General features: G+C 39.6%; 1 protein-coding gene across 1 annotated transcript in view; it reads left to right on the top strand.

The window, feature by feature from the left end:
- gbe1b (glucan (1,4-alpha-), branching enzyme 1b) overlaps positions 1–24,626 on the top strand; it is an 83,792-nt gene that overhangs the window by 912 nt on the left and 58,254 nt on the right. The window contains exons 2-7 of the mRNA XM_086080044.1: positions 8,253–8,422; positions 13,962–14,077; positions 17,739–17,864; positions 19,024–19,159; positions 21,703–21,793; positions 23,818–24,027. Of these exons, the coding sequence (XP_085936170.1) occupies positions 8,253–8,422; positions 13,962–14,077; positions 17,739–17,864; positions 19,024–19,159; positions 21,703–21,793; positions 23,818–24,027 (849 nt within the window). The remainder of the gene's footprint in view (positions 1–8,252; positions 8,423–13,961; positions 14,078–17,738; positions 17,865–19,023; positions 19,160–21,702; positions 21,794–23,817; positions 24,028–24,626) is intronic.

The following is a 24,626-nucleotide window of genomic DNA, read 5'->3' as shown; positions in this document are numbered from 1 at the left end:
GAATATAGGTTACGACCAAACATGGCTCAGTGCTCAGTGGAAAAAATTGTTTTTAAAGGTATTATTTGTAGGCTACAAGGAAAAAAAATACATTATCACATTAATTTTTGGCAACATATTAACTTACTGCAGAAAATGGCTCATTGAGAAGACAAAAAGTCAGACTGAAACCAAATCGTAAACCAAAGCAAAATTCTTCTATTTTCCCCTATAAAAATGAATCCAAACGTAGTACTCTTCAGATTTCATAATTAATTGAGCACCATTTACGAAACGTACTTAAAATCACCATGAGTTGCCCTGCAGTGCAACAATTGTCATTTTCTTGTGTTAATGTACTGCAAGATTGTTCCGTTCAGCTCCCGTGTGCACTGTAATTGTAATTATCTGTGCCTTTTATACATACTAAAAGCTCCACACAAATGCACACTGGTGGGACAGCCCACTCGAACAGTGTGCATTTAAAGCAAATGGCCATTCAGTAGAGTCAACAACATGTTTTTATGCGCAGTAGGGTGACCTTAAAGCACTTGAACGAGTTGCCTGGATGTTGGTTGGCTCGTGTTTGTGCAATGTGACCACAGAGTTAAACCGTTGTACAGTAGTTTGAACCTGATGACTTGTTGCAATACCATGGAGGGAGGTACTGATTGATACTCATGTTCACGATGCCACGCTCATTTAATAATGCTTCTTTGAGAATGACTGCAATGTATGTAAGATCAAAGTAGCTAAATACAGAAGTGCCCGATGGCATAATTGATGGATGTGTGACACAGCTTGCCTGAAATAGAAGCTGAATGATAATTGTTTTTTTTTTTATTATGTGAGTCCAAAGCAAATAAATAATTAACTCATTCACTTCCATTGACGACTATAGACGTCAAAAAATCATGTGAGTTATTTCTATTAGTTTAACAATTTTTCATTTAATTTTTTATGAAAACCTATATTTTTTTGTTGTACATTAATAACAGATATAAAATTATCATGCGATTAATTACGATTAAACGGCCCTTATTTTAAATTGTTTGTTTTTATATTAGGCCCGTCAGGCGATTACATTTTTTCAAATTGTATTTAATCACATGACTTCACCAGTTAACTAACGATGAATCTGTTATAACATTTTTTCTAGGTTTTTATACTCTTGTTATCAAAGGTGGATTTTTAAAAAACTAATAGAAATAGTTCAAATGAATTTTTGACGTCTATAGCCGTCATTGGCAGTGAATGAGTTAAGTATGACGACGTATTAGAGCGGCGGCTTCCACACATTTTCCAGATCCAAAAATATATCAGCGATTGGCTCGTGTTTTTTAATGTTACGTGTGCATTTATCATTATTTATCATTTCTAATCAAATGCTTTGGGTTGACTTCCCCTTTTAAGGAAGTGTGAAAAACCGTAAACCATTTGGGGTATACTATACAATACAGTATCTGGCGGCACAACCTCAAGCACGACACATTTTTGTTGTTTTCAATTGAAGCCAAGGGTAGTTACTCGCTCCCTGCCACCTCTAAAAAAAAGGTTTTTAAAAAAACAAACAACTTTTATGACATTTAACTAATATACAACCACCCATACCTGCTGGGTGTTTAATTAAAAACACAATGTTATTTACTTAGATGTCTCCTGTAAAAAACAATTGCTTGTATGGAACCAGATCTCAAAACGCCACTCAGGGGTCACATTGTTATTATTTTCAATATCCATTTTCATGAGTGTCGGCTTTGTAATATGGCAGGTTAGGGACCACCCGCTTTGTTTTTCCAGCTCGCGTGCCAGGCTCTAACCTTGCGTCGAGAAGAGAAGTGTCAGTTTCATCACACGCCCAGCTTGGGATTGCCAGGCTTCACCGAACCCGAGACATGTGCCTCAAACACGAGCCCCTGCTGATGGAGCTCAAATAATTGTTCCCTACTGTGACGTGTTGGATTGATAGTTGTTCATCTGCCGCATCGTTTTTTTTCTTTTGCCTCAATTTACAGTTAGAACAATATTTGATATCTCAGCATGAGTCGAAAGTTTAACAGTCTTCACTGTTGGTAAATTTGGATTTTCCCTCAAAGTGTTCACAAAATGACAACTTGTTTACCAAATGCATTGAGCAGATTTGGACTGTTTTTCATGACAGATGAGAAAATAATAATCACATTTGCTTTCCCAAGATTGAGATTAGTTAGTTTTTTTTGTTTTGTTTGTTTTTTATAGATACATTTATTTCTCTTGCAAGTAAAACTCCAAAAAGTTGTGATTGTTTCAGTGAACTTTGGTATTTGGCTATTTAAGACACAAAGGTATTTCCTCTTCTCCCTCATTTTATGGAAGTCATATTCCAAAATGTATTATATTTATAACTCCAATGTAAAAAATGAAAGAAAAAAATGTAATAGTAATATTTAAAATTATTATTATTATTATTCCTATTATTATTATTTTACTTACTTACTTAATTAATTAATGTATTTTTTTGAACACATTTCTTAACAACAACATTTTGTTATGTTGGAGTAATCAACAAAAGTCATCAAATTATCTGCTTCTTGTAAAATTTTATATAAAATGCCCTATAATAGCAAAGTTATTTTTAAATGTAAATGTAATTAAAGACTAGCAACACAAAAAGCCTCTCAAATATGAAAAATGTATCGATTAATCGACAAGTTATCGATTATCAAATGAATCGGCAGCAATTTTAATAATCGAGTAATCGTTTGGTATGTTTTTTTTAATTGAAAATTGTCCAAATCTTTTGATTTCAGCATGCCAACAGTAATTGTTTACAGATTTCTGTAGTCCTTCATGAAAAAATTGCTTGATACTCGAAAAGCTCGATAGATTAATCGATTCTAAAAAATATTCGATAGTGACCGCACTAGTGCACATTAAAATGTTATCTCTCGTATATTTTCTGTACATTTTTAGTGTTTTTGTCAGGTTAATAGCAAAATGTTGATTATGATTATGAGTTATTTCTATTAGTTTAACAATTTTTCATTTCATTTTTTATGAAAACCTATATTTTTTTGTTGTACATTAATAACAGATATAAAATTATCATGCGATTAATTACGATTAAACGGCCCTTATTTTAAATTGTTTGTTTTTATATTAGGCCCGTCAGGCGATTACATTTTTTCAAATTGTATTTAATCACATGACTTCACCAGTTAACTAACGATGAATCTGTTATAACATTTTTTCTAGGTTTTTATACTCTTGTTATCAAAAGTGGATTTTTAAAAAACTAATAGAAATAGTTCAAATGAATTTTTGACGTCTATAGCCGTCAATGGCAGTGAATGAGTTAAGTATGACGACGTATTTTTGTCAGGTTAATAGCAAAATGTTGATTATGAACAACCTGCTGTTTGTGGCAGTGTATAAACGTGCGTTTGTGACTTTACACGATGAGGCGCTGCTCAGTGGAGGCACTCAGGAAGCCCCCGGCATCGTGCGGCCGGCTGGCAGTCTAATCCGCAGCGTCACATAGGAAGTAGTATCTCAAGCTCTGGCATCACGCACGAGTCTTCTTACCCGGCAGTAGCGCGCCAAGAAACGAGCCAGTTTATCAGAAAAAGACCTTTGACCGCACAGACGGACCCTTCAGATCTCAGCAGCGCGTCATGGCCAGGGGCTGCGCACGTCTGTTGAACTTTGCCCCCCGCCAGCTTCAGCCAGCCTGGCCGGCGTGATCCTTCTGCCCCCCCCGGGCCGTAGTTCATCAGAACGCCAGCAGCCGCGTTGATGATTGCGAGAAGCGGCATTAATGCCGCGCGCAGGTTACAGCCCCGCCGGGCTCTGCTCTGTTGACACGCTTCATTATTTACCCGTCTGCTTGCGCAAGACGGCAGGAAATCTTGCAGCTCGCGGCACCGTGAAGCACTCAAATTGGAGCGAGTGAAAAGGAGCGCGCGTATGCTGCTTATTAACAGTGGCGAGTTCCGCACGAGCCGATTTGAAGCGATTCAGAAATGGTGCTGGTTATTCAGAGCGAGACTGACATTGATGCAGTGACTTGAGCCCAACTCGTGGAAGTTCCGATTTAATATCATTAGCTGCGGGCTGCGGCTGTATCTTAACTTCCATCAGTCAAGCTCTCTGCCGATGTTCAGCTCTCCATTTAGCCTCATTAACGTACTTAGCCATCAAGCGACATTAAGCGAAACCTTGCCGCCGGCCTCAGCGTGTCTGGGGATGACGAGGCGCCGCCGGTGTTTCTTCGGGTGGTCTAGACTGCCATGCTAACATCAGTCACGCGTAAAAAAGACGCGTAAACGGCGTCTCGATTTCAATTGTCTTCCCGTCTGCATGTAAATAGGTTACAGATTTTAACAGCCCCTTTGGGGAGAGTCTGAGAAGACGGGTCGTGAACTTGACAGAAGATTATGAGCTGGGATTGGAAGATAGTGCTTTATTTTAAAATCAAAACCGCAAGGTACATTTGCTCCCTGTCCCCTCAGGCATCACAGATCAGATAGCAATACGGTTCTTCCTTGAATATTGAAGAATACTTAACGGAGGCAGAGAATGCTAAACCCTGCCTCAAATAGCAAAAACTGCAAGTACAGGTAGTCCTCAATTTCATTTACCTTAAATAGGAATCACTAGCGCGCTAATGCTAATCGCGATTGCTAACCATTTAGCATACGCTAATTTTATTGGTGTTTAATAATGCATATGTACATAAGATAATTGAGTAGTTACATCCAATCAATCCAATTCATGTAGATATAATGATGTATGTGTGAACTAAATGGTGGTTGTTGTTTTTTTACCTTGGAAATCACTGACGCGCTAATTCTAATCGCAATTGCTAACCATTTAGCATAGGCTAATTTTGTTGGTGTTTAATAATGCATATGTACATAAGATAATTGAGTAGTTACATCCAATCAATTCAATTCATGTAGATATAATGATGTACGTGTGAACTAAATGGTGGTTATTGTTTATTTATGCTGGTAATCACTAGTGCGCTAATGCTAATCGTGATTGCTAACCGTTTAGCATACGCAAATTTGATTGGTGTTCAATAATGCTCATGCACGGAAGATAATAAATAATTAGTAGTTATATCCACTCAATTCAATTTGTGTAGATATAATGATGTATGTGTGAACTAAATGGTGGTTATTGTTTCTTTTCCTTGGAAATCACTGGCGCGTTAATGCTAATCGCAATTGCTAACTGTTTAGCATAGGCTTATTTTGTTGGTGTTTAATAATGTACATAAGATAATTGAGTACTTATATCCACTCAATTTAACTCACGTTCAACCTTAGTGGATTAAAAAAAGAAGAAGTTAAATTTATGGAAAAAAATATGGGCGGGGGGGATTATTCGATTATTCAATGGAATTATCAATAGGATAATCCATTTAAAAATAGTGACAGCCCTATCCTCAATTTCCAAACACAGTGGGTTCTAAGAGGCTGATTGTAAGTCGTATTGTTTGTAAGACAAGACAAATTAAATCAGATTTTAAAATACAATTTTATTCAATGAATAATAATTAAAAAATATTAAATAAATAAAATTTACAGTATATACTGTGTAGACAATAATGCAGTATATTATCAATACATAGATTAAAATAATTTCTAATGAATATGTTTACACGTATAACATAAACCATACCATGAAAAGAAAAATAAATATGCTTACATTGATGGTGGAGGAGGCAGAAGAGGCCGATGGTGCAGAGTTCAAGTGAGACTGCAAAAGGTGGAGGGCATTATGGCGTGCAACATTAGACATCTTCTCAACATTAGCCCCAAAAAATGTGAAAAGGTGAATTCTGGATAGTCAACTATGAATATGAGGGGGATTCTTGTATTGTGCTGTTCCCCCAAAAATGTCCAATTTTGCCCCTTACAAAGGTATTTATTCCGTTTTTTTTTATTATTGGCGCCATCAGAGATATTATTTTAGTGTTCTGTGGGCATCTCGTTTTATTATTATCATTATCATGAATAGGAATGGAGCAGGGGCTAAACTCGAGATAGCAATAAATGTGATAGTTTTGGGTCAAGACAGAGAAGAAAAACGAATTTAAGTTCACACAATGAATCGCTTGCATTAGGAATTCATTACCGGTACAGGGAAAAGAAAAAGGGGAAGAAAAAAAACTACCTCTAGATTTGATGAAATAGTAGCACTGAATTTGCATCTTGGTGATGGAAAAATTCACTGCAGCCAATAGAGACCCTCAAATAAACATGCAAATCCTTACACAGTGTTGTCTACACATTCCAATTGGTTTAAGCATTGTTAGTATTGCGGGTTGTTAAACCCTCATGTGAATTCTCTCCAACTACTCTTTCAATTTTATGGTTGGACTTTAAGGAGTAGGAGTTTTTCTTTCGTCTTTTTTTCTGTAAGCAGCTGCTGAGAAATGGCGGCTCCGTCCGTCAGCCGATCACTCCGTCGCCCAAGGGCATTGGAAGAGGCCAGTGGAAAGCTTGGCATGGACGCTGTAGGGAAGCAAGTGCACTTAACTCAGCTGGCTGAAAGAGGCTTTCAGTACTGGGGGGTTTGGGAGGGGGGGGGGGGGTGGGGTCCTGTTATGGACACCAGCTGGCTGTAGCAAGCTAAGTGAGATAAATTACAAAGTAGTCGGCGTATCCTTCCTGAAAGGTGAAAAGACAGAGGTTCAGGACAGAATTAGGCCAAGTTGCATCAAAGAGATTTGAAGGTTTCCGGTATGGGAACACCTGATCGAGGACGATTTTGGAGTATCTGTGGCAATCCTCACGCCTGTGTGCATTTCCATGGCAGTTTTTCCACACAAGAGATCTGCATGGTAATATATACAGTATAGCCAAGCTTGGGTTACTAACAATTAATGAATCTGCCGATAAATTTTTTGATGAATCAATTAGGGCCTGACCGATATGCATTTTTTTTAGGTCGATGCCGATACCGATTTTGGGCAGAAAAAAATCAGCCGATTATTTAAAAAAAATAAAATTATATATATATATATATATATATATATATATATATAAATAATGCATAAAATTATCGCCCGCCCCATCCTTAACTTTTGCTCTCAAGATTTACTCTGCTTTGAATTACAAGTCCATGGTATATGACCTTATCAACACATTTCATGAAGTATACAAGGTTAGTGTATATATTTATGTGTCAATAATAAAATAATTCTTGCTTATTTACAACTAGTGTACTGTATATATTTAGAGTACATAATTGGGCTGGGAAAATATGTGGATATGCGTGTTAAGACAAAAAAAAATCCTTGGATGTTTGCATCCTTGAATTCTGAGAAAGTTAATTATTTGAATCCTTGAAATATCAATTTTAAATATAACTTGAAAGGACAATGACAAAATAAAAATAAGAATAGAATATCAATATACTCAAATAATAGCAACTGGAAAAACCTTAAGAACAAATACTGACTGTTCCTGTGCGTTTTGGCCTCTTGGGGGCAGTGTGGTGCCGTGGATCCATGGTGTACACACTTAAAGTGAGTACAGAAGAAAGTAATGATTTCATTATATTAAAATAGCTCATTTTTCACACATTAGGAGCAATGTATGCCGTTGCGTATGTGTTCCCACAGCATTTGTGTATGAATATTCGTTATGTGAAGGAAAAACTCCCGAAGTCGATGCTAACTTCCGGTTAGCTTTTGAATGGACTTTTAGCATTAGTGCTAGGCTAGCGATGTTTTCAAAACAAAGCATGTTTTGTATTTAAATATACGGTGGATGTAATTCTTATTATTGTGTGTTTAGTTTTAGTGTTTAGTTTTTACACTTAACTCCAACTGGGATGTCATTAAACAGTTTAAAGGACAACAGAATAACCAGAATAACATAGGCTACACAATTGCTAGTTGCTAATGCTACGCAAGCAAAATGGTGCATTCAGGGTACTTTCACAGCGTCGGAAACTTCATTTTTCTTCGATAACGTTTTAAAGGGAAAATAATTAGCCGTTTGGCCCCAATAAGCAGATTGTTTTGTTTGAAGGTCAATAATCGTCAGATTATAATCAACGGCCGATTAATCGGTTGGGCCCTAATCGATGAATCTGAGGATAATTTTTTTGATGAATCGATATTTCAAATATTTTATATATAATATTCATATTTCAAATTCAGTTGGTCACCTTCAAAGCTATAAACCATGCGGAGTAGTAAAGTCGACTAATTGGCTCAAGCCAAACCCGAGTAGCCATTTTGTGTTTTCATGTGATCTCTCCTTGTGTTTTTTCAGATATGAGCTGTTCCAGAAGCAGCTTTTCCAGCTGGAAGAGGCGGAGGGTGGCTTCGACCAGTTCACGCGAAGCTACTGGACCTTCGGCGTGCAGCGGCGGCCCAACAATAGCCTCTTCTTTAAGGAGTGGGCTCCGGCTGCGGAGGCCCTCTTCCTCACCGGTGATTTCAGTAAGTGGACTCTCGGGGTGAGAACACACAGCTCTTCTATCAGCACGCCGAGGAGAATTCCCCGCAATGTTCTGGTAATTTCCACGTAGCCGCAAGCAGGTGCACCTGCTCACAGATGATGTGATGCAAAGAAATGACCCAGGGAAGAATAGTCTCCCCCCTTTACAGTGGTGCCTTATAGGGCTGAGTTTAACAATATAAAGCCTGACCCATAAAATATAAAATAAAAAATTCTGATTCTTTGTAAATAGAGTGTTATTGGTCTTTTTGAACAAACATACCCAAAAATATTTTGGGGAAAATCAACTTCCACATATGACTTTTGATTTGTGTCATATTTGATACATCTGGTCACAAGGCTTTAAATTTGTACATTTATAACTGTCAAAAATATAATAATAAACAGACATATCGTACATATTAGTATTTCCAAAAATCAGAAAGAACATTTCCCACTATTAACAAGTATAGGTGTCTCTCCTTTCTTAATTGGGATGATATTGCAAGGTCACTGGAAAAGGCATCAGATGGGAGATACTGCCCTTTAATGGATTATCCGTGCAATGCATGTGTCAGATCATATACGGTACGGTACGTACGGGTTTTAATGGGGGTGGGGTTTATAGTCAAGAAATAGAGGGCTCAAAATGTCTTGTATTTAATCTAATACGTTTGGCTTTATAGGGTTAAAGAAAAAAGTCCATTAATCAATATCAAATCGATTTTCCCTTTAATAGCCCAATATCGATGCCTAAAACCATAAATCGATTATTTTACTGTTTTCGCTATCAATTCATGAGAAAATAGAATTTTAAAAGCCTAAGTTTTTTTTGTATCTTGCCATTTCCTTGAAATTTAATGTTCACATTAATTAAAAGTAATTTGTTACATTTACAAAATGCCTGACATATTGCACTTTAAGACAATTCAATATTTTTTTAAATTTATAATTACAAATATCGAGTTACAATTATGAAAATGTTTTCATCTCATCCTTGCTGATACTTAAGTGATCATAACACATGTTGCTTTCATTAACAAAAATAAACAAAATCATTTGACCAGTTACTGTTGCTGCATAATTTAATGAAAAAATTATTGATTGTGGAGTTTGTCTTTGATATTTAAGAATAATAGATGTTATGTATATTAAATCAATATTGGATTGGATTAAATTGAATTGGGGGAAAAAAATCGACTCAAATTGAATCGATTTAGGAAATTAGTATCGATACCCAGCGCTAGTGCCTTGACTTAGGAGTTTCATTCGTTCCCTGACCATGCTCGTAAGTCATAAACACTTGCATTTCAATCATATTTCTCCATTTTCGTTTCATTTTTGGTACAGGACCTTACTCTCTGAAAAAAATTGAGTCCGATTGTGACTGAAGTGGTGAAAAAAATCTAACCTTGTCCTCATGTCCCTTCGCTTTACTAAACAGAAATTGTGGCTTTCAGTCACAGAATTTGCTCCCCAATGCTGTCAAGTGATTTGATTGCACACACGAAGGTTGCATCTCGACTGAGCGTTTGATAAGCTATTCAACATTGCTGTGCTGTTGAACAAAGAGGAAGCAGAAATTAAGATAAGGAGCAGCCGGGAGGTACCTTTTGATCGGCCGACGTGGGAAATGTGGAAAATATTGATCACGCAGGGATAGGCTTGAATACCGAAGAGTGGGACTGTCTGCTTTAGATGGTGGGAGTCCGCCTTTAATTTTTTTAGTAGCTGCTTATTGCATCATCGCCGGCATAGCTGATGAGAAATGCAAAAGCGCCGTGTTTGCGCCCAGACTTCCTCTTCACTCGCCGTGCCAACTTTGAAAGTCAGATCAAGTTAATGGTGTCCGTGTCAGTCAAGACCATTTATTTTCATCATCATTAGCGACATAACACCAGGCTGCCTCTCGTCTGTCAAACAGATAAACAACGCACCTCACACTCGAGGCACTTTTTTTAGCTGTTTTCATATTGCTCAGCTTTTTTTTTTTCTCTCCTCCTCTCCATCAAACCTATTAAAGCACTCGACTTTATTGCGCAAACCAGTCGTGACGCATGACTCTCATTTGACACAGGGGAGGGGAAAAAAAATCACAACCTAAAAATAAGCACAGCTTCTTGCTACCTGTGCATGAAATGAAATTACTTTGACGCTACGCTCAGCCCACGTTAGATGGTGGAGGCAAAACAACTTTATGACGAGGATAGCTGCTTTTGATTGGGGCAAATTCCCAAAGTAGGAGAATGTCAAAATATGAGTATTTTCACTGGGTGGGGGTCACATTCACGGTGTTGAGTTCGCCAATCTGCGAGCTGGCAAACTCAGTAACAGGGTTAGTTCTCACTCGGCACGCTGGAGTGACGACCGGGACCCTTTCCCCTGCCGGGCCCGGGGTTCGGGAGGGTGCCGCCCGGGACCTTTCCCTGCCGGGCCCGGGGTTCGGGAGGGTGCCGCCCATCCCCCCGATGCTCCCTTCCTACCACGCGGCTGGAGGTGGGGCTGGCACGGGTGGTCCCTGAAATTCGCCTACAGTGATTGCTTCAATCTAAAATGGCCAACTTCCTGTTCAATTTCGTACATGGGACTTTGAGACTTTTTTTTGTGTGCATCCTGTCATGATAGATACATTGTTGAGTAGTCAAAATGGTGTCCGGGGCTCATTTTCCGCCCTCAATTTTAAACATACATACGGATTTTCACCAGGATACACACTAACCAAATATTTGACTTTTTTTGGTATGTTGAGGCCCGCAAAAAGGTGATCAAATTGCCGTAAAAATAATAATGAAGCACAACAATTCCAAAAGGGTCTTGGAAGTCCGTCTTGGCTTTCTAACAAGTTAAAGTAAGCACAGGCTGATGAAGCAGGAGTTCAGCACCAGCTGTGTAACCACAGTTACCTTGTAATTTAGATACTTTACGGATTACTTGGTTTTAAAAGTAGTTTACTTTGATGACTTGATTTTAAAAGTAACTAATTGATTTTTTAGTAAATATTTATTATTAAGTTAAAAAAATTACATTGGCCTTTTTCATTAAATATTTGGTAAAATATTACTGTAAATTTGGGCTGCAAGTTGCAGACAATTATTTGAATAATAAAATAATCTGTGGATTCAAATCATATTTTAATTGATACATTTTGATAAAAAAAAAAACAAGGCATTATTTCTAAGTGCAGAAAACATAAATTATGATTCAGCGACTGGTTTGGTCTGTAACATGTCACGAAAGTAAAAGCCGATGGTTTATTCTGATTCGACACAAAGATAATCAGTCTACTATCAACGAGGACAACAGAAATCAGATAATACTTATTGTTGAGAAGGGGAAATTCTGAGGATAATTAAAAAGGTGTTGAAACAATTAATTGATTATCAAAGATAATTATCGATTAACTTGATAATCAGTTACTTATTGATTAATCAATCAATTAATTGTTGCACCTCTACTGTAGATGAATGACAAATAAAACAATTAAATTACAGTACATTATTAAAATGAACTCTTTTACTTGTGTAACCTTTTCTTTTGTACCTCGTAACATGGCTGAGATTCGAACCCAGAACATTTCAACTGTGAGGCGGATGTGCTTACCACTGGCTCACTGTGCTGTCCTTGTGCCAATTACAATCATTCAAATGGTAACCATTGACACGGTTTCCTGCTTGTTTTTACCATCCCGGCACACTTTCCGCCTTCATTTGTCATTTTTCATTGGTGGGAAATGTATAGAAGCACTGTTGCGACATTTACTTGAGTGAGAGTGATTACATTGTGACATAGCGCCGTCATATTCTCTTGATTTAACTAGCAGCAACACTGATGCATATACTGTGCTAGTACGCCTCAGGCTATAAATCCCGCACAAATCCGAGTGTGTCGAGTCACTTCTGCCTTTCACTTTCCATCCTGCCGTTGTTTTCCGTTCATCAAGGGTAAGCAGATATGGATTAGAGACACGGCCCGGATGGTCGGCGTGATAAATGTTCAGCGTTCTAAAATGTTCCCTTCAACTGCCGGTAATGTGCTCTCAGCAGGATCTTTGATTTACTGGAGTGGTGAAGTGGGCATTTCGCTGTGGAGGAGAAGGAAGGGCTGCTGAAATGCACAGGGCCATTGGGGAGCTGTTTGAGCGCAAAGCTTAAAGGCACCAAGTGACTTTTAATTATTTCATTAGCAATCAAAAATAATGAAATTCCCCATGGCAGGCTTTTACATTTGAACATTTGGGGAGTACTGGGAAAAATAAATCACCAGTCTTGACACTTTTTCTTACTACTTTTTAAACTTAAAATCCACCCTTGTTTGGGTAACTAAAGTGAACTATATTGTGTTGGGATTGACTGGCACATATATTATATATCATCATCATCATCATCATCATCATCATCATCATCATCATCAAGATGATGACTCCCAAACCCAGTAAGGAGAAGGAGCCAGATGGACTGTCATGGAAAGACAAGCCCCGCATGGCATGTTACACCGACAAATTGAGGGAAGTGGCTGACATCGAGAAAACATACCAGTGGCTTGAAAAGGCTAGAATAGCGTACAGGAACATATGTGCCAAATGATGGCAGACCCCTCCAAAGGTGGTTGAAACAATCAGGCAAAAATCCTATGGGATATAATATCAACTGTATACGTGTGCATGTTTTTTCCTTTCATGTACGTATTCTACTTCATTATATACAGCCATCTTTGTTTTTAGTCCATATTAAATCATTCACTCGCAGCCATTTTTATTGAAGCAACCCCCTTTGCTCCCGGCTGTTTTACTAGATTTTGACTAATTTTGCAAGGCCCACAGAATACTGTGTTCTATTGCTATAAAAACATGGAACCTACCAAAAGAAAGATTAGAGTCTCTTCTTTCTTCCGGAAAAAAATATATGTATATTTGTATCTGTTTCCGTTTTGCAGCAATTAGCATTAGAATATAGCAAAGTTTCATCATTATTCACAAACCTGTTGAAAACACTGTCAAAAAGAGCTTGATGCAACATGGTCCTGGCTGGACTCTTATACTCTGCTGCCACCTGCTGGCCTTTTTTTTTTTTTATTTATAACTACCATTGCTGTCAGAAGCTGTATCAAAGCCTTCTGTATGCTCTAGCATTAAAAAACAAACAAACACAAGAAACTTATAAATACGTTTTTGGGACTGAAGGACAAAATATAAAAAACAAAGTATTAAAAAAATTATACGTTTTGGGGTTTTAATGTTTGAGTTAAAGGTGTTTAATAGGCTTTTTCTTCCACACCAAACACATTCAAGCATGCCTTTTTGTTTGGACCTTGCTTGCCCAAAAAAAGATGGAAGAATACGATTGTCCAAAATGTCTTTATGACTTGAAGAATTACAATTCAGGGGCAACAAAAAGGTTTCCTGTCCAACCCCTGATAGCTTTATCAGGTCAAATCTGGGTGTGTGTTACATCGAGCCTGATGCTCTTATTCACGTTTCTGTGCTAAAAGCCGGTCATGTTGCTCCCCGGCATACATGTTTGTGTTTTTTACCTCTCCTCCTAGACGGCTGGGACAAATTCTCCAACCCATACACCAAAAGAGATTACGGCAAGTGGGAGTTGATTCTCCCGCCCAAGCGTGACGGGTCTCCCGCTGTGGATCACAACACCAAGCTCAAGGTAGGCAGCAGCGCATCTTCATGCCGACTTTCACGGCCTCAGCGGGTGCCGTGTCGACGCCATGCCCCAACCCCCCCCCCCCCCCCCCCCCGCCCACGTTTCGTAAAATGGGTGCGAAAGGCTGGCGCGGCGCCATGAGCGGCGAGCAGAAGGGAGATTACGGCGCGCGTGCGGTACGCGCGGTGGAGGCTTGTTTTCATTTCCACTCCCGTGGGACGTCTCCTTGTTTGCCACACAACGTGGCCCACTGTGGCTGCGGTTGATTGTTTTTTAGCGCTTGTGAAAAATTCATCAAGGTTAAATGCAAAACACACACCTCCCGCTTTTGAATTGTCTCGCAAGTCGGCCGTGAGGATGGCAAATGCGGTGAACCCACCGGTTCTGGTGAAATGCCGCGATACACAAAGACTATATAATTGCTTTTCAGTTGTTTCAATGCTCCCACATGCTCGAAACATATCGATACTTTATTTATATATGTTGACAACTAGAACAACTCATTTTTGTTATTAGAAGGAGTTCAAAGGAATTTGTACGACGGCGTATTAGGGCCACGTATAAATATAGATTCTTCCTTATTTCTCGTCAGTTTTTTCCCTCGCAAAAAGTGGCAAATTTGCGAGAAAGAAACTCTGAAACTTACGAGAAATACACGACTACTCGGATGTTTGTGCCAATACTTTTCGGTCGGGTTTTCAAATTAGGAGATAGTAATGGCTTTAACCATATCATGCATTCGCACTTTGAAACGTTGGGTACTGCCAGTGACAAAAACACTCCCCTGAGGATCAAGCATTTAAGTTCATTTGTTAAAACAGAAATGTATTTGTACATTCATACATTTTGCTTTTTTTTTATGTGTCGAATCTGCTTCTCTGCGTCATTCACTTGGATTTACCTAAAGTATTCTAGCTTCTGATTGGTTAGTGTTTAGTCAGCTGATAAGGGATCAGGAAGTGTTCTTGCTCTAGCTGCCGTGTATGGCGACGAACGAAAGTTTAAATTAAGAATGAGTCAGTCTCCATCCTGCCTTTTCATTTTATAAACAATGTCCTATTAACCACCAACGAATCCTCACATTAAACTACGTATTTCTCGTAAGTTTCTGAGTTTTTTTCTCGCAAATCTGCCACTTTATAAAGTCGCAAATTTGCCATTTTATAAAGTCGCAAATTTGAAAACATAAAAAAAAATATTAATGTCTTTGGGAGCATGGTAATATTTAAAATAGAACGTATTTATACGTTTTTGGAAGCAAATTAGTTAAAATATATAAAAATATAAGTTTTTGGGGCACGGTGGCTGACGTCCGCCTCCCAGTGCAAAGGTTGTGAGATCAAGTCCGTGCTTCGGCCTTCCTGGGTGGAGTTTGCATATTCTCCCCGTGCCTGCGTGGGTTTCCTCCGGGTACTCCGGTTTCCTCCCACATTCCAAAAACATGCATGGCAGGTGAATTGGACATTCCAAATTGTCCATAGGTGTGATTGTGAGTATGGTTGTTTGTCTCTGTGTGCCCTGTGATTGGCTGGCAACCAGTTCAGGGTGTACCCCGCCTACTGCCCGAAGCCAGCTGGGATAGGCTCCAGCAACCCCGCGACCCTTGTGAGGACAAGCGGTACAGAAAATGGATGGATGGATATAAATTTTTCACCAGGCCCAATGTGTGTGCAAAGCCTATAAGTAGAATAATAATAATAATAATAATAATAAGAAGAAGAAGAATTCCTAGAAAAACAATAGGGACCTCGCAGCATTCCCATTCCCATGATGTAGTGGGGCCACGGTACATGGGCAGCGCTATTGAGAGGGAAGTCTACAATCTTGAAATAAGATGCCATCCATGGAATGGAAGGTGTCACACTGTCACGGTACCACTGTCCTTGGGACCCGGGGGTCGTCACCGGCGCAACCACCACCTCCCCGCCCCCCCCACCAGCCACTCCGGACAGGCCGCCTCGCTCCCATTGTCAGCGCAGGTCAGTCTTGGGATGATAAGAAGCAGATGGAAGCGCTGGCACTTGTCCGCCCCTCAATGGTAGCATTGCCGCCAACTCGCGCTAGACCTTCTAATGTAGAGCCCTGCGTACCCTTTATTCTGGGGTCCAATTTGTCTCCACAAACAAACGTTGTGTGCAAAGCACCTGCTTTTGATGGCGCCCGGCAGGGAAGTATTTTTGAAGTAATCAAACACATTGCCTAGCCGATGCTTGTTTTTCCCCGTGATTTTTCTGATACTGGCCAATTTGTGTGAAGGACCACCTTAGTGCATTGATTTTTCCTAATCCTGTAAGTTCTGAAGGACGCCAGTGGATGGAACTTGGATCCCCAGGAGGCCGGCTGTAATGAAAACCAGCCCGGGGGGGTTCTGGCCAACAGCACTCGGGCAGGTGGCTCTGGTCATTACTGCACAGGAATAGCCAGAATTAGCCGGGATCTGCGGGTGGCCGAGCGCATACTGCGCGTAACATTGCAGAATTGACTGCTTGCTTTTCTCGACTCTCATGGTTTCATTTATATCTTTAAAGTGCTGAAGCAATTGACGCCAGTTCAGGGTTTACCATTCTGAACCATACCACAGGGAGTCCATTTGAGTTGTAATGCCTGCTCGAAACTTGGCTTCAGCTGAATTACCAAAACAAAACTCAACATAATGCTGGCCAACATAAAGCTACTAAACATAGTGCCTCGCTAAATAGCTCAGTTGTTGCAAAAATCCTGTTAAGCAGGCCCTCGCAACACAAAAAAAAAAACACCGCAACCAATCTTCTAATCAATACTGAGCTGCCCTCTGCAAAACGAGCCTTTCTGATGTTGACGCACTGACAAACCGATGGAACAATCGACACTGTCTCTTTTTGTGTAACAGATGCTGCAAAATGTTTTATAACAAAAAAAATCCAAATCTGAATACATATACTTTTACAACGACATTTTTCTAGTTCTTTTCAACACTACATGTAATGGAGATGTCGGGAAGATGACCCAAACTTGTGACCTCAGAGAAGGACTGGACTAGGACTGGTTCATATATATATATATATATATATATATATTATTTGTAAATCATTTGTTTGGAATATTTATGGTTTCTAAAAAATTGAAAAATAAAAAAAAAGAGAACAAGTAATTACTAAGTGATGGTAAATAAATCTAATAAATCTAGTGTTATACATGAAAGTAACAATTCGACCCAATTTGGCTGGTTTAACTAGCTTCTATAGCATAAGACATTGACGGACTGAGTGAAAGTAGCGGCCATGGACGGAGTTATTCAAGCAACAATATACTACGTATTCGACATAAACGTACCTTCTCATGGACGCACAAATGATTAAAGACAGATAGTTGGGAAGTCCACAGAATCATGCGAGTGCTCGGCCCAGAAGGGACTCGCTAGTGGCTAGCAAAAGCTGAGTCCTGATTGGCGGAGAGACAATAAGGCAACTGATTGGTTGCTGAATGTTACCTGCCTCTTACGCTATCACGCGGGAATGATAAGCAAATTTAAAGAAAAACAGAAACAGCAAACAAGTTCCCCAGAACACCAAAACACTAGAACAACCAGAACCTTCATAACACTACGCAACCATGTTTGTGTGTCTAGCTTGGCTGTTCTCATACTGTGCTCGTTGCTTATAATCGGGTTTTCTTCTTCTGCCAGGTGGTGGTTCACACCAAGTCCGGTGAGCGGCTCTACCGGATCTCGCCATGGGCCAAATATGTGACAAGGCAGGAGAACGCAATCATCTATGACTGGACTCACTGGGACCCCCCACAACCGTACATCGTAAGTGGTTACTGGTTGGCTTCTTCTTCTCGGGAAACAGAAAACAGTCCAAAGGCCAACTTGGAGTCACTGTTTATGATGCGGCCAACATATTACTTGCTTTTTGGGGCTCGTCAACATGCTTAAAAAAAAAAATTGAATATTTCTGGAGGTCAACAATATGGACCACCATTTGTGGTTTGAAGCAGCCATTTTGGATGAATTCTATGGCTCATATTTGGAACTTCTGTAAGAATTTTTTTTTTTCAAATGCAAGGTTTCACCCAGAGAAATTTGCTAAGCCTGGTGGTCCACGACAGACTGGGTATAGAATTCGGCCCAAGAAAATATTTGTCAACGTTTTACGTATGACGAATACCATGCCACGAATCCTATTTGTTGACAGGTGCGGGGGGGGACAGATGATGAACAGCCCCCGCTGAATTGTATGCGTTGACAGGAGGGAGACGACATGCGCTGAATCATACTCGTCGATTCGGTCGTTACTATTCATTGACGTAGTGAGGGCGTGATGCTTAGCCTGCCGGGGGGACGGGGAAAAAAATTGGTGGCCCGCCAGGCCTATAAAGCAGTAGGGGAAACCCTGAAATCAGCAGCAATCAAAAGCCAGAGGTGCCAAATCCAGTTAGCTAGCTCCCTAGCTAGCTCCCATGTTGCTCGTTAACCTGCTAGGGAGCCAGCTAGCTAGCTAGCTAGCTAGCACCCATGGTGCTCGTTTACCTAAACCCAAACTGTGCAGCGTTTTTACTTTCTGGACCTGGATATGCCACCGCAGTTATCCAAATGTCGGATGACACTAAATTGCAACGCTGTTTTTGCCCACACCGTCTAATGTGGGAGGAGCACAGCATTGAAGTTTAATCATTTTGAGCATTCGCCCAAAAAAAGTGGGCATAAAGGCCAGTTTATCACTCTAGCTTCAGTTTCTCTTTTAAACATCCTAGAGAGAGCTTTGTCAGTAGATGGAATGTTCAAGTGTGCTTCATTCAAATTGTGGGTTCAAGTCCTTTTGTGTAGCCGTGAGGATGTTAGCGCCAAAACAAATCTCTTGCGTAACACAGACAATGTGATTCACACCGCCGCAGCCTTTGTCGGAAGATTTTTTTGTTTTTACAGCTCTGGGAGGATGTTTTTGCTCCATTTTGGCTTTCCTCTCCAGCACATCCACCCGCGGCCCATGAAACCCACGCACCTGAGGATCTATGAGGCCCACGTGGGCATTGCGTCACCCGAGGGAAAGATCGCGTCGTACAGCAACTTCACCATCAACGTGCTGCCTCGTATAAAAGACCTGGGTAAGACGTGACGCTTAACATGAAGCATAGCTGCTTATCAACACCTCTGCATCTTTATTTATTCATGAACAGTGACTTCTCTCTCGGCTCTATAAAAAAGAAAAGAAAAAAAAAAAGTCGACTTTGTGTCACATTACCCAAAGCTCGATGAAATAAACAGAGCGAGCATTTTCCATTTTTTCATGACGGCAGCCTCGAAGAAATCTTACAATTTTGCATACGCGTCTCTGTGCCTGCAGTGACGTCTGAACTAAAAACCATTCATCAACATTTTGCCCCTTGTGGCCTTCTGGAACGTCTCCTCATTATCGCTTGCAGGTGTAATTAAACTGGGTCATACTACAAATCTACCTCAATTGTATTTTTCTCACTTAAATAGAATATCATCTTACTTTTTCAGTATATTTCAGCCCAAGTTCATCCTCACAAAGGAAGAAACATTAGTGTATTTTCTTTCATCAGGAAACAATTTTTTTTTTTTTTTTTATCTGTTTCCGTTTTGCAGCAATTAGCATTAGAATATAAACTAAGTTTCATCATTATTCACAAATCTTTTCAAAACACTGGGGAATCAATCACGTCTCACCTGTTTTTTGAGTCTGGTCATGTGACATTTATATGCGATTAGTTGGATCGGAAGTCTACTTGGGCCACTTGGTAATGAAGTACTGCCACCAATAGTGAAATTACAATCCATGCTTGTATTGTAATGCTGTAATTCTCTATCCTTAGTGTATTTTGACTAAATCGTGTCACAGACATGTTGTTAGGACACCAGGGAACTGTCTGGAGTTGTGAAACAAATGCATTATTGGTCTCCTGTTATTCAAACGCACAGGAGCCATCTGATAAATGCTTTACCGCAACATGTCTCCTGTCAAACTGCCTACTCGCTGCAGCTCGGGGAATTCCCAATTGTAGTGCGTCAGGAGGTGAATCTCTGCCATCTTTTCAGAGTTTGTATCGAAATGCTGACACATTTGCTTCAGAATACGTTTCTTTGCTTCCTCTCCATTGTGAAGCCGAGCTGGGTGCCATGCAACGATGGCAAAACGACCGCAGGGCTGGCTTCCCTATGGGAGCGCTCGACGGTGGCTTGAAAGCCTCGAGTTGCCTTTCGCTCGTGGAAGCAGCTCTCATAGGAGCGTGCTGAGATGTCATACGTGAATGCGGGATTGATTAGCATGACAGACGAGATGGCGGCGCCGACCGCATCTCCAGATGATTCGCTTTTTCTTTTCTTTAACCATTTTAGCTGTATTAATGCAATCGTAATGAAACTTCCTACAGTTGAGGATTTTTGTCTGATTTAGTATTTTCCAATTTCCGCTGTTTAAAAATTTGTATCTGTTTACATCAAATTCGTGACCACTTTTGGCCATTTGAAAACTACATTACAATTATAATGACAAAAGCAGGAATTTCATTGAAAATTACATTTTAATCATAATTTTTTGTTATTTACTGGATTTAGTCATAAGTTTGAGTAACAATTGTTGTTCATTTTTTTGTTTAAATTAATACATAAAGATTGCATTTTTCTATGTTTTCAACCAATTTTACATTATTTATAATTTTTTTGAACAAAGTAGGAATTTCATTGAAACTACATTTTAATCATAATTCCCTGTTATTTACTGGATTTCGTCATAAATTTGAGTAACAATTGTTTTTCTTCTTTTTTTTGTTTACATTAATACATAAAGATTGTATTTGGGAGGGGGGGTCGGAGTTTCAACCAATTTTACATTATCTCTCTTTCTTTTTTTTCTTTTTTTTTTTACAAAGTAGGAATTTCATGCAATATTCTTCATGTCCAAAGAGGCTTGCTACTTTCTAATGCGTAAATGAGTGACGCAATTTTGATTTTAAAAAGTGGAGATATCATCTGCTGACCATGGTGAAAAACTTTATTTTAATTTACGAAGTGGAAGATCACTCTGCTCAGCTGACTGTAGAAAGACAGCACTAATAAGAACATAAGAAAAAAAAGTAATGCCTGGCAACATATTTAAGAGAATTTGAAATTTAAAGGGTCTGAAAATTTCAATGAATGCATATTTTATACCAATAATGATGAAACTTTATGCAGTAAAAAAAAAAAAAAAAAAAAAAAAAAAGCATAAATATTCAAAATTGTAAACTACGTCTAGGTAGTAAAAAGGAAGGTAATAGCTTTAATTCCACAATGTTGCATATATGTTTCTTAAATTGTCCATGGAACTAGACAGATTATGTATGGTATCAAATGGGAATTCCGGCAAAATAATGTTGACGTGTTGCGGGTAACGTTGTCGTTCCGCGCGTATCCCATGCGGTCCGCTGGCATCCTACAAATCACCAAGAGAGACGACAACAAGGCCTGCGGTGATGGCAGGAAATGAGGCGACGCGAGCAGATGGAGGTGTTGCTCTCCTCACTGAATCATGCTGAAAACTTTTACCTGCAAAACAAACAATCTATACAGACAGCTTGATCATGTCACAACAGGGATACATTTCAAGTAGATAATCCATTTTTTAAAATGTATGTGCTGTTTCCAGGTTACAACTGCATTCAAATGATGGCCATCATGGAGCACGCCTACTACGCCAGCTTTGGCTATCAGGTTACCAGCTTCTTTGCAGCTTCCAGGTATGTCATTGTGCTTAGCTCAAAGCTAACTCTGGCATTTTGTCTCACAAAAAAAATCAACAGAGGTCTTGTTTGTTTCAAGATCAGTTGAAAATTATGACTGGTTGGCACTTATGATTATCTGGTATCTAAACCGCTGAAACTTTCCATCAGCAGCAGTTGATGCGTTTTTGAATCATCACATACTGTTCAAATATCAATAAAAATCAATAGATTCTGACATGGAACCAATAATCCTCATAACATTGTAGATCCACTTGAATTATCTCAGTAAGGACCAGCAGAGGAATTATCCCAATGTCTTCACGCAATTTGCATCTTTACTACAAATATTTGTCAAGTCGTGTCATTTCACAACGCGGGCCGTCGAGACAAAACAGAGCGAGCAGTTTCCTGCCTGGCGTCTGATCAAGGTGAGCACGCCTGACCCCGGCAGTAATCTCTCTGTAAACACATTTCCAGTTAATCCAGAGAGCGGGACTCTCTGATAAAGTTCGACTAGTCTGAGTGTTTATCTTCTGTCAGAGATCCCCTAAACCCCCCCCGCCCCATCCCACCTTCACCGCCCCTTCCCTCGCCTTTTGGAGTACAGCCTAAACCCCCGAGTGTAAGGTATATAGTGTAATTTCACCCATGATCGATCTCTCAGTGTCATTTAAAACCGGAACGCTTGAATACCGGGAAGCGGCTAATGCTGGTGCTATGCGTGCTGCTTCACAAGGAGGCCGATGGGATGATAGCAGCGAGGACGGGCCGGCTGTTATTGGGGAAAATATGAAGGGATTTGTCAAAGATTAGCTATATTCCTACTTAGCCTCTCTGCGGTGACAGCTTCGTGGCAATTAAAGTTGGTCGTTAAGGTAGGATTCAAGCAAGGGCCGGACAGTCCTAATTTGGACCAATAACCAAATTTTCCAGCTTTTATTGATCAGAATTTTGTTATGGATGCAAATTTCAGCCCACACCACAAAATGCAAAACATGCAACTGTTTTGTGTAAATTCTCCAATTAACTGGACCAACTGACTAAACCAAGTAGTGAATATACATTAAAGTACAGATATAATGAAAATGTGTGAAACATTTTTCTTTTCTACGAGATTCAAAATTATTAGTTAGTTTAGTCTTCTTTTTAGGGAGGTGCAATGTCGACTTTTTTCTTTTTAGGAACGTGCAACATTGATAGTTTGCCTTCTTAAGAAAGTGCTACAAATGGTTTGTCTTATTTTTAGGGAAGTTCAATAACAGTAGTTTGTCTTATTTTTTGTAAAATAGAATGATAGTTTGCTTTCCTTTTTAAGAAAGTGCTACAAATAGTTTGTCTTATTGTTGTAGAGAAGTTCAAGTTGAGTAGTTTGTCTTCTTTTTAGGAAAGTCAACAATGACAGTTCCTTCCTTTTAAGAAAGTGCTACAGGTAGTTTGTCTTCTTTTAAAGAAAGTGCAACATCAATAACGTTCAATAACAGTAGTTTTTCTTCTTTATTGGAAAATCAACAATTGTCTTCTATTAATATAATAACCAAAATTTGGTTGTTGTCTTTACCTTCACACATAACCAAAATGTGTGAAGGTTCTAAACTGCTGTTTGAATGCATACTACAATTGTTGCACTTCCCGAGAAAGAAGACAAATTATTGATATGTTGCACTTTCCTAAATGGAAGACAATCTACTGATGTTGCACTTATGTACCTAAGAAGACAAATATTGATGTTACTAATCCCTAAAAAGATATTGATGTTGCACTTTCCTAAAAAGAAGACAAACTATTTGTAGGACTTTCTTAAAAAGAAGCCACTGTCATTGTTGACTTTCCAATAAAGAAGAAAAACTACTGTTATTGAACTTCCCTAAAAAGAAGACAAACCATTTGTAGCACTTTCTTAAGAAGGCAAACTATCAATGTGGTCCCTTTCCTAAAAATAATACAATTTACATTGCACCTCCCTAAAAAGAAGACCAATAATTTTGACTCTCCGAGAACCTTCACACATAACCAAACTCTGTGTTTGGTGTCCTCCTTAGTCGCTACGGCAACCCTGATGAGCTGAAGCAGCTGATTGACGTGGCACACTCGATGGGCATCATCGTGCTGCTGGATGTGGTCCACAGCCACGCGTCCAAAAACACAGAGGACGGCCTCAACAAGTTTGACGGGTCGGACTCGTGCTTCTTCCACTCGCCTCCTCGTGGGGAGCACAGCCTTTGGGACAGCTGCCTCTTCAACTACTCCAGGTACTTCTTGTATGAATGCAGGTGGTCCTCATTTTATGACGGTTTCGAGGTCTCAAACCTGAGACTGAGGCCAAGCTTTCTGATTATGGGCAACTGCTCCAGAATACCTTGATAATCTTGTGCAAAACAGCCCCAGATCCCCATGAAGTGAAATGAAGACATTCTGCTATTATCAGACATGCTACATGAGTGCTAACTGCTAATATGCTAAACCAAAAGGTGCATCATTGAAGTTGACTGGCTAATATGTTTTCAGGCCACATGTCGTCGTGTCACTGTTGTGATTTTCCAGCCTCGTGGGAGAATATCAATCACTGTTAGCGACCAACGCTATTGTTAAAGTTATTGCGCTAACTTAGCATCAGGCACAAGGCAATATGTGGACAAGGTTGCGCGGTGCTTATGAGACATATGGCTGCACTGCGGGGGGGCACGTAAGGAGTCATTTGTGAAAGCCCAGCGGAGCTTCAGATCCTGCTGGGTTGTTCGCTTGAGACATCTTCGTTTGAGGATGTATAGCCGTAAACCTAGCGTGAATCGCTGCCTGTTTTTGATTGAACAATGTTGCTGTCAGTCATCACAGTGGATCACCGTTTTCT

Source organism: Leptonotus elevatus, chromosome 7 (assembly GCF_054856555.1).
Source record: "Leptonotus elevatus isolate MCC_2025b chromosome 7, RoL_Lele_1.0, whole genome shotgun sequence".
Lineage (NCBI taxonomy): Eukaryota > Metazoa > Chordata > Actinopteri > Syngnathiformes > Syngnathidae > Leptonotus > Leptonotus elevatus.
This window is presented reverse-complemented; position numbering and strand designations above follow the sequence as displayed.